This window comes from Phalacrocorax aristotelis, chromosome 15, assembly GCF_949628215.1.
Source record: "Phalacrocorax aristotelis chromosome 15, bGulAri2.1, whole genome shotgun sequence".
NCBI lineage: Eukaryota > Metazoa > Chordata > Aves > Suliformes > Phalacrocoracidae > Phalacrocorax > Phalacrocorax aristotelis.
Window position 1 is genome coordinate 9,990,679 of NC_134290.1, and position 10,901 is coordinate 10,001,579.

Sequence of the window (10,901 nt, forward strand, 5' to 3'; positions counted from 1 at the left end):
GGCCTTTCTTCAGTTTAATAACATCAAGAACTCCGTTCTTTCATCCACAATAGAGGTTTGGAATGTAACTAGAAAGCTAATGAAGCTACTACCCAAATTCCAGATACAGAACACAAGCTGACGAGTGCTTGAGTGCACAGAGAGAACAAAGCAGGTTGTTTTTTTAAGAAAAAAAAGATATATGCTTTGAATTTGCTTGTGCATGTGTACTTCCTTCTGTTATGAAAGCCATGCAGTGAGCTGGAATCTATTCACTGTACCACACAGCAATGGTATAAATAGACTCTTCCTAAGAGGTGAACAGGAGCAGGTCTCTCATCCACCAGAATGCAATTAACAAAATGTTTGCTCTACAGCCATTTACTGTATTTGTTTAATAAGAGAGCAGGAACAGCTTATGCCAGTTCCATCACCAAGACAGCAGCACACGCTTTTTCTGTTCTTCCCATATAGCCTTCAAATGACCATAATTCAATTTTATATTTTGGAAAGTCTAAAGCCCACAAAATTCCAGATATACCCAGATGTTTTCTTTTTTTTAAAAATGGATAAACTATTAGACTCCTCCTTCATCGGATGTGACATACCAAAATATTTTCAAAATAGACTATAATAGAATTAATTTGCCTATTCTTTTTGTAGTGCATTCTTCTGGCTGATGTAACGCACACGACAGCGGGAGAGATTTTACCCTTATCTGGCATTATACATCTACAGCTAGGGTGAAGCTTGTTTTCCATGTCATGTGTTTTTATTAAGTAGCCATTTTTCCTCCAACTGATACCCAAACCCATTTTTTAGCTTTGTAAAACAGCAGTCTGTGTGCTCCAGCATACCTGTGGTAACAGAATAAATACAAGAGCAATCAAATTGCCAATATAGAGATAAAAATACGTATTTTAGTAAAGAGTATGGAAATCAGAACGGTAAGAAAAATAAGAGCAAGAATTAATTCCTCTTCCCACACATCAAGCCCACAGAACTAGAACAGTTTCTATGATTAAACAAACGAGCTCACCCTTGAAACACTGATGTTGAGAATTTGTATGTGAAGCAATACAACTCTGCTTCGAAAGGTGAGGTAAAACACATGAATCCAAACATTACCTGACAAAAACATGAAGTCTATAAACATGACAAAAACAAGACAATATGTGTATTTGCATAATTTAACATTTCTACAGCAATGCAAGTGAAGAGGCATGAATTCTTTTTGTATAATTTTAAATGTCAGTGCTGTATACAGAATGTGAAGTGCTTTGAGTCACCGCTGTAAAACCTTTTAGTAACATACCAAAATAAAACTAAACTGCATTTAAAAATAAACGCTCATGTACAGACTAAGTGATTACAGGGTTTAGTAAGGATTGAGGAAACGACTGTAATTCTCCAATGCTGGCTCAATTCTGTACACACAGAAATTGGTCAGCTACAAAAGTGTCCTCTAAATCAAAGCTGGCTACGGTACCAAACGTCTTTACAGCACGTGTAATGCCTTACAAGACGACAAATCAATGCAACAAACACAGCAAGAGAAAAGTGCTGCTTTCAGCCACACCCAAGCAACTCCTCCAGACTTCAACAGGAGTGTGAGCCCAAATGGTAGCAGACAAACAAGAGAATAAGACCTTTTCCACAAAGGAGTACAAACCACTGTATTTACAGACTGATCAAGCACACTTAGGCCTGGACAGAACTTAGACATTGTTTTCACCATAAACAAGAGGCTTATTACACGCTTCAGATTCTAATGCTTTTAGTTTCAGCAGGAAATTTTTTTAAATGAAAGCTGCAAATAACTTCCAACACAGTTAGTCCCTTACACTTAATAAATAAGAAGCATCAAGAACCTTCATGGCACTGAGATGCATAGAACTGTTAAATGGTTTCAGAGTCTATTTAAAAAAAGAAAAAAAAAAAAGTCCTTTGTTACTGCAAAAATCATAGTTTATGTTCTTCAAGGAACAGCTCTAGTGGTACGTTCAAGTGCCGAAAGAAGCAGCAGGATGAGAGGCCACTACTGCATGCCAAACCACTGCTCTTGATCCGCCCACTGAGCTGCTTCACTGTCACTGCCTTCCAAGTCCCCCTCTTCTCCACTTCCCTCCATATCATCCACATCTTCTTCCTGCGTTGCATCTGTTGGACTTTCCTCTTTTTCCATTTTCTGCATTCCCTCTAGGGACTTCTGATCATTTGGATCCAAACTGAGAAAAGAAAGAAAAAGCATTGTCCTAGAAATTTTTTTCTTATATTTGTGACATTATTGTAAAGGGGGGGGAAAAAGTCTCATCTTGTTGTCTGCACTTCCTGTTTAACATCAAGAAGTTAAATTTAGTAGATGATGCAACTTCATCTCAGGCTGACCACAACACTGAATATTAAATCTTTATATAAATGCGCTTAACTGAACATCACACTCTTCCAGAAAACGTAATCAATTCTTCCAGACAATACTAAAGTAACATCAAAGCAGTAAAAATTTAAATTACTATGACTAAATATGTTATATGCAAGCAAAAAACAGCTGACCTAGTCAAGCTATAAGTTTATAGCGTACAGAATGTGCTAGATTTAAGGGAAATTTAACTTGTTGAAATCAAAACATGGTAACATTTAACATGGTAACACCCTAAAATAACATTTAGGTTATGTTAAATTGAATCATACTATTTAACTTTACTTCATAGCTCATTTTTATATAGCCCCTTCTAGTCTAAATGAATGGATCTTAAAGGTGCCTGACTATATAATAATTAATAACCATAAATAAATCCATGCCTTAATCCTGTCATTAGTGAAGGAATCACATGCCTAGTGACATGTTTAGCACTAACGCAGTCCCTACATTTTGCACTTCATTCAAAGCCTTACGACCAGCTAATTCATTAACATGACACCATTTGTATGTTTTTGTTTGTTTGAAGGGAGAATGATATAAAGCTACCTCTGATGCACATCCTAATCAATTACTGGCTCAAATTTTTAGTTAGTCAAGGTGATTACTGATTCTTACAAGTAAACTGCAACCTCAGAGTCTCTGCTTTACCTCAGGGCAATACTGTACTGGTCCATTGCTTCCTGATATTCATTGACAGCCACAAGAAAGTCTCCCAGTATTCGGTGCAGAACACAGTCACTCTGATTAGCTAGTGCGTTCCTCAGCAAAGCAATTCCATCTTCATATTTTTGTTCTCTACCTGTTTATATGTAAAACTACAGTTTTAATTAATAGTTTAGATAAATCTATTAAGAAAAAAATCAGAGTGTATACAAAGAATTGTCACAATGCACGGCTATTTCTTCCTTCAGAACTGTCAGCACAGGGGATAGCAGTGATCTTGCAAGATTAACTCTAAACAATGGCCTTTTTTTGCAATAACTGCCACACTCACAATTACATATTCTTTGAAGTCAAAACATTTTGCTTGCAATTTTTTAAAGTGGTGGCATATCAGTTGCTAGATGCAATTAATTCCTGTGACTCTTCCTTCAGGATAGAACTAATAAATCCCTGGGCTGTTAATACCACTGTTACATTCTTCACATTGACAAGGCTGAAGAACACTCTTCCATTAAAGAAAGTGACGGGGCGAGGGGGGAGGAAAGTAACTTACTAAGAAGTTCTGCTTTCTTTACCACAGCTTTAATATAATCAGGTCTTTGTGTTAGTGCTTTGTCCAATAATGTTTTTGCTTTTTCTTGCGTGACTGGGTCTTCAAGACAGACTGTTGCTAACAGAGTGAGTGTCTGTGCATTTGCTCCCAGAGTTTTGTACACATTATTTGCCATAACCATAGCTTCACGAATACTGTTGGATGCTAGGTAACATTCGATGAGACCTGATGATATAAAAAGGAAAACATTTCTGGTTTTGAGTTAGCATGACAGACACTCACCTCTCCTCAATTATTTGCACTTAGTAGCACTCAGACTCCAAAAAACTGACACTCCAATAAGCAAATACAAATTGCAATTGAGAATACGACTCTATACATTTTAACATATCCATTCTACAGATAACTGACTTTATCACTTTTACTTATGGGCAGGTACTTAAAAAAAAAAAGCCTAAGAATAAGTACACCTAATCTAAGATTTTTGTCCAGTTCCAGTACTGGATTATTAATACTTCAACCAGACTCTTCACAACTCACTGTTTACTTGTAGTTGCTGAGATCAATATTATTTAAATAAATGACAAAAGTTATGACAACACAAAGTTCCCCATGGAACTAACCACACAGTTAACGTCATCATCTGAAAGTGACCTGCTCAGAATACCCAATTCTGTTTATACCCAGATTAAACAAAACAAAAACACACCTGTTTGAAACTTATTCTTATAAATACATGCATTTTCTGGTATCACTTATCTGACCACTTCTACTAGAGCTTTATATGTTTCTGGGTGGTAATAATTTACTTACTAGAAAGTCAGCAGGAAAAAAGAACTCCTGTCTATTCCCTTGCCTGATCATCATGACACCAACTTTCACACCAAACCAATACTGTCCACATGAGCAGCTTCACTTGACTCACCTTCATAGCAATCCAGCCTACAAGGTGCAAGACGTATTGCTTCACGGAAGTGTATAATTGCCTCCTGTACTCGACCCATATTCCTAAGAGCAGCTCCTTTCAGCAGGAGAGCTTGAACACTGTTACTATTAAGCTGGATAGCTTTGGCTCCCAAGTATAAGGCACGAGAGTATCGTTTACTGTAGAAACTATGACACCTACAGAAAGACAAATGTGATTGTAAATATGTACTGCCTGTGGTGCCTGTGCACATTCACAGAGGTTTAAAAACAGAAGGAGGGAAGAAAAAAAAAAAAAGAAAGAAATTACAAGCAACTGTTAAACTTCTTGCATTTGAAGTTAAGAATATATGTTTGGGGAAAAAAAAACTTCAGGAGTTTATAAAAAAGCAGTATGAATATTAACTGTTACAGCTATTTAATGCATTGTTATTGCACATGTGTGGTAACTCTAATAGGTTTAAACATACAGAAAACAATGAAGATATTTATGGATAGCTAATTTAAGTTACCCCAAGAAAGAACAGATAGGACAGAAAAGTACCTTCTAAACAAAAAGGCTGAATCCACTGTATCAACAGTAATCCACTGCATGCAGCAAATCAAGAGCGGAGGTAAGAAAAGAAAGAAAACAACTTACCCAGATACCACCCAGGGTTCCGCATGTTGATCAGAAATATTGAAGAGGCGGCAGCCCAAGTTCTCCACATCTTCTAGTCGACCTTCACGTGCCAATAAATAACCATATACATCCATTCCTGAAATGAAACATTTGAAGATCATCAAGAAATGGAAAGTTCATTCACAACAACAACAAAAAAACCCCAAAACCAAAAACAGAGCCACAAACACCTACTTTAAACTGTGCAACTTTCAGTAACGGTTCAAGATACACAGCTTCAGAACGCAAATTCTGAACTGAAATCCAGGTACAACAATACACAATATTCCACTGCATGTTTGATTGCATGTAGCTGCTTCTCTAATGTCACTCATCAGATCATTACACTAGGTAAACTTTCTTTTAGGATTTACTCACCTTTTATGAGGTAAGGATCCAGCATTTGTGCTTGTTCAAATTTTAGAATAGCGTTTTTATTATCTCCGGCTCTGAAATACAGGTCTGCTAAGCTCCCCAGTAAGTCTACGTTATCCCTCAGCAATGACTTTTTCTCTAAAGAGCTTTAAGAGAAAAAAGTCTGTTGTTTATATAATGCAATTTTAAATGTAATTATATATAAATATTAATATATTATTTGATTACATCATGGTCTTTGAACTCTTACCAAATGGTATTTATTGCTCTTGTGTTATCTCCAGTATGCACAAAAGCATATGCCTTGATCCACACTGAAAGCCAATCCAGGTTAGGAATACTCTGAATTATGTTGATTGTCATAGATGCCACTTCCGCACCTTTCACCGACAGTGAGAGCAAGCCTATTCAGAACAGTATAGACATCAATTTCAGCCACCACAAACTGCTTTTAATACAAACTAATTGCCTGAATACGAGAAACTCCACCCCTTGGCAAGCGTAAACAAGCAGCCTGTTACAATGCTTTTTATAATGTGCATAATGTAAGCATTACATATTACATGCAAATGCAAAACAGGTACCTAGGTCCAAGCATAATTCAAATTATAATACTGTTTAATACTGAAATACTAACAGTGTGCAGACACCTACCTAGTATGGCATCAAGTGCTAAGGGGCACTGCCTTAGTACTTCTTTGTAGCTTGTAACAGAGGAGCGTTCTTGACCTGCTTTCTTGTACAGATTTGCCAACATCATATTGATCTACAAGCAATAGAAATGTTGGTAGAGTCAAGCATGAGACAGGAGAAAGCATCACTAAGAAAAGGTCACAACTTCGTCTTCAAGCATGCTTGCCTCCCTCCCTCCTGTTCTGGGCAGAAGACAAAATTACCTGCTCTTCTGGGGACACTATAACCTACCATAGAGTATAAAATTTAAATTATTGCTTCTTTCTGAGTCCAAAAATAAAATTTACATTCCTTTGTATTTGCATAGTGCATCTTGAAATCTTAGTCCTTTGCATATAAGAAGTCAAAAGATGGGCAAGTGTTAATATATGATAGCAAGAAGGACCTATACATCCATTACATCGGCCTTCTTCCAGTTGGTCTCTCCATATCAATGGAAGTCTTTAGAATTATCATCTTAGGAAGGCAGAGAAAGTTTCCATTTAGCTTCTGAATGAAGTCACAATTGATGAAAGAACAGAAATTATTTGAGCTCTACACAAGTAGCTGGTTTCTGTTAGAATACTTAATTTTACTAGTGTGTATAGGTAGAAAGTTTGCTTTTCTCATTCTTTTCTTCTTTTTCTGTTCTGTAAGTTGGTCTTTAAACAGAACACTTTGACATGACTAGAGCCTAAGCCACGTACACTGTTAGCACAATACAGGAATACTGTTAACATGAAACATAGTTGATTGACCTGATGTGTTAGTCTTTTAAGCCCTTACGACATAACAGAGCCAGCAAGCAAAGACTCAACATATTTGGCACTGTAGACCACGATGCGATCTAAATATTTAATTTTATCTAAACTGTTATTAAAAAGGTTGAAAAGATTTTAAAAGATAGCATTCCTTCTACTTGCCAACCTCTTCAGCCTTTCAAGGATCCTACATTGCCCGAACTATACAACAAGATATGAAGTGCCATTCTGGGTTCAAGAATATATTAAAACACTTGCTCAGGTTGAGCAATCATAAGTTATCAAGTTAGGTTGACTGGCTAATAGTGAAAATGCCACAAAATGGCCAACCTTGTGAGACAGCCAGGCTACAGGTCTCTCCTTCAGCTCTAGCAGGTGACAGTGTGCCTTTCCTGTCCAGTGATACATAGCTTTTCCACAGAGACTAGGACTGCACTTTGTGGTTACAGCCAAAGTACAGTAATGTAAACAATCACTTTGGCTCTCGTATTTACATATTTGACTCAGAACTGCAGAAAATCGGTCAGTCAGGTATCTGATAATCGCTTACTAACTTGCAGTAACTCAGCTGTTTGCAGTTGCATAAATTTTTCTCCCGGCAGATGTGATCCATATTGCTTTTGCTGAGGCAACCCATTATTCTTTGCCCTATGAAAACTATTCATGGTAACATGAAAAGAACTATCAAATGATGATACAGATTCCAAGCCTTATGTATAGATATACAAGTATTTTACAAACTTTTAGAATTGAAAAAAAAAAAAAATCTTTGTACACAAGGAAAATTCTGTACCTGCCATGTGCAGTACTAAAGAGTTAACCAAGTAATTCACACAAATTAATAAAGATGAACACAAACATTTAATTCTTTTAACTTTTTAAAATTCCTTCTAACAGAGGGAATACAAAATCTATCTGATTTTAAAGAAAAAATGCCAAATAAACTAAGCCAATTTAAACATTAGGAAGTGTTTCCAAACAACATTTAACTATTACAAAAGCAAATACCAAGACACATTAACATTGCCTCTATAGGCTACGTTCATTTTTGACCAGAATCTGTAGGCCAGTATCAAGACACACTGACCAAGGACTTGTGACAAACGTCTGCCAGAACTAACCTTTGGGGTCCTCTGTCTGGAAGGAATCCCATCAAGAATAGCAATGGCATCTTTATCTTGCTTCAGCATTGTATAACATTCAGCCATTTTATATTTCACTTCAATTTCAGATGGTAAACACTGAAATAAAAAACAAACTTTAAAGTAGCTGTTTTGGTCAAGTAAAAAAATTGAGTAAGGGTTCCTCCTTAAATGCTTACAGTATATTGAAAAAAATCTAGTGCAAAGTCAACAGTACAACCTACCCCCGTCTCATATCGCTCCTGTCTTCAAATGAAAAGCATGAGCTACACATACAAAAAAATCTCATGTTTGAGACCATACGAAGTTTTGCATTAGAAAACACCACACTGATATTTTCAAAATGAATTAGCCTTAAATGTCAAGTTTATTTGACCTGACAAATCCACCATCTAATGCTATAATACTGAGTCAGCAACATTAAATGTAAGGGGGGACATGATCGTTTTACGTAGCACATTAGCCAATTTTTAAATACCTGGCTTTGTGGAGTTGACGCAGCATTCCCAGTAGAAGGTCTTACTTTTGAAGTTTTACTTAATGCTTTTTTCTGCTGCAAGGCCATCGTATACTTACTTACAGCATTTCTATATTCTTTATCATGGAAGAGAGAGTCTGCATGATATACAAGGAGCTGGTATTTCTGAGATGGCGAAAACAGTTCCCTAGAAGAATCGGAAAGAGAAAGGCTGTGATCAGCTACCTGCATAAGAACAAAAGCCTTACGGATCCAAAGTATTTGTAGCTTTCGTTTGCCTGCCTTCAACTTCCAACTGCTGTTGCTGCTTTACTAAGTTGGTAGGGCCCCTGGGTAACAGGTACTACCTCCTCACAAAGGGATTATCTCACCAATTTATTTTATCTCTATACAAACAAACATAACAGCCACTCCTGACACCTCATCAGTAACAACAGCTTACGTTCAGCTGCTTGGCCACCGCCTTCCCTAACAGAGCAGCCCCATCCTCCCCATAACAAACACATGTTGTCAACGTCCGTGAAAGTACATTTTGTTTGAATGGACTCAAGCTTACAAGGCAACCCAGCTCCTTGTACAGCTGTCCTGGTCCCGATCCACGTGTTCCCACATTTAAAAAAAAAAACACCTTTATAACACTTTTAGTGTGTCTGCATAAGTGTTGAAGGGTTACAGTTTCAGAATTAGATTTTGGCTTGAATTAGTACCTCAAAACCCAAGAAAATTGTAAAATGAAACCTTACAGGGAAATCCTGAAAAATAAAGGCAATTAAGGGAGTCCGGGGAAGAGCCGTGACCTGCACTGGGTACCCCTGGGAGAAAATCCCTCCACCTCTACCAGGAGGCTCATGCTGCACCGTGCGCCCCGAGGGGCAGAGGCTGCGCTGCCGATGCCGCAGCCCGGGCAGGAAGGCGGGCTGGCAAAGCCGGGCTTCGCCTTCCGCAGGGCCGGGGCCGGGTGCCCCGCGGGAGGGACGGCTCGCCAAGCGAGCCTGCCTTCACGGCAACCCCCGCCCGGCCTCTCCCCTCAGCACCGCCCGTCCCATCAGCCCGCGGCCACCCGGCGCGCCCTCTCGCGGGGAGGGCCACTCACGGGTTATTGCCGCTCATCGTGAGGAGAAGCCCGCTGAGGAGCCGCACGTTGGAGTGGAGCCCGGCGGACGCCATCTCTCGTACGTGCTCCACCACGCTCATGCCGGCGGCGGGATGGACACACAGCAAAGAACGAGACGCCGACGCCGCCCGCCGGCACTCCAAAATGGCGCCACCGAGAGGGCCTCGCGCACCGCCGCCTGCGGGCGCCCGCGGCACTGCCTCCATGGCGGGAGTGCGGCCCGACAGGCGTGCGGCTGGGCAGCCCGGGGCGGTGCGCCCCGCACCAGGCCCCCGGCGGCCCGGCGCCTGCGCAATGGTGGGGCGGGAGTGTCGAGCAGCGCGACTGCGGAGACGCGATGGGTGTTACACGGGTGGGGAGGCCCTTTTCGGCTCAGTATAGTTCTATGGAATAGACACCGTCCCTGTGCCTGCGCAGCTCGTGAATCTGGGCCTTCTTCTCCTGAGACTTTATTATCTGCTGGTTGCAACAGCTAAATGTGACAGAAGTATGAGAGATAAAGCTCCTGCATACAAAAATAGGTAACTGAGGAGAAAGATCCTTCAAAACCCAGGTTTCTTCTGGGCCACAACCAGGGGAAACACCTCACTAGGGCCACTGTTAACTGCAAGGCACAGACTGAAAGGAGACCAGAATCATAAACTTTTTTGTCCCCCTTTATTACAAAAATGCAAAACATGGCTATCCTATTACCACAAATCAAATCAGTGGGAGCCTTCAGTTTGAACACACCATCACTGCTGCCAGGAGAGGAATACACCTCTCAACAGACACACAACAAGCAGCAAAACATTACTGGTACTAGACTTCAGATCAAGTAATACAAAAATTGTGTTGGTGCTGTACAGTGACAGCAAAACAAGTATCGCCACGAAGGAATGGGACACCTCGGAATAAACTGACCTTGGATTTGCAGTTCTCCAAGAAGCCATCTGGCTGATCCAAACAGACAGTTTTTGCCTGTGTTGGGTGATGGTTGCGTTTGAATCTGCGTACCCTCAGACCAATCAGTACGTAACCTGCCTGCATTACCCTTTGAAGGGATTTTAGTACAATGGAGCACTGCTCTGTGAGGGCAGGCCTCCTAAATAACCTCCTAAATAACTAACTAAAACCCCTGTATTAATGCCCTGTCCTCAGTGGGAATGATTCACTTC

At 39.8% G+C, this 10,901-nt stretch overlaps 1 protein-coding gene across 1 annotated transcript; it reads right to left on the reverse strand.

Annotated features, from left to right (window-relative positions):
• Positions 1 to 879: 879 nt before the first annotated feature.
• ANAPC7 (anaphase promoting complex subunit 7) lies at positions 880 to 9,919 on the reverse strand. The gene is made up of 11 exons (XM_075109880.1): positions 9,724 to 9,919; positions 8,631 to 8,817; positions 8,132 to 8,251; positions 6,232 to 6,343; positions 5,828 to 5,981; positions 5,581 to 5,723; positions 5,182 to 5,299; positions 4,543 to 4,739; positions 3,618 to 3,842; positions 3,050 to 3,200; positions 880 to 2,207 (listed from the first exon to the last, which is right to left on the reverse strand). The coding sequence occupies exons 1-11, from the start codon at positions 9,822 to 9,824 to the stop codon at positions 2,018 to 2,020; spliced, it is 1,698 nt and encodes a 565-aa protein (XP_074965981.1). The 5' UTR covers positions 9,825 to 9,919; the 3' UTR covers positions 880 to 2,017.
• Between the last annotated feature and the right edge of the window lie 982 nt (positions 9,920 to 10,901).

Coding starts and splice junctions, on each gene's coding strand:
- ANAPC7 (XM_075109880.1), bottom strand. CDS start 9,824: ATGAGCGTGGTGGAGCACGTACGAGAGATGGCGTCCGCCGGGCTCCAC. Junction 5,982..6,231: donor AGCACTTGATGCCATACTAG/GTAGGTGTCTGC, acceptor TGTTCTGAATAG/GCTTGCTCTCACTGTCGGTG. Junction 5,300..5,580: donor GGATCCTTACCTCATAAAAG/GTGAGTAAATCC, acceptor GTTTCATTTCAG/GAATGGATGTATATGGTTAT.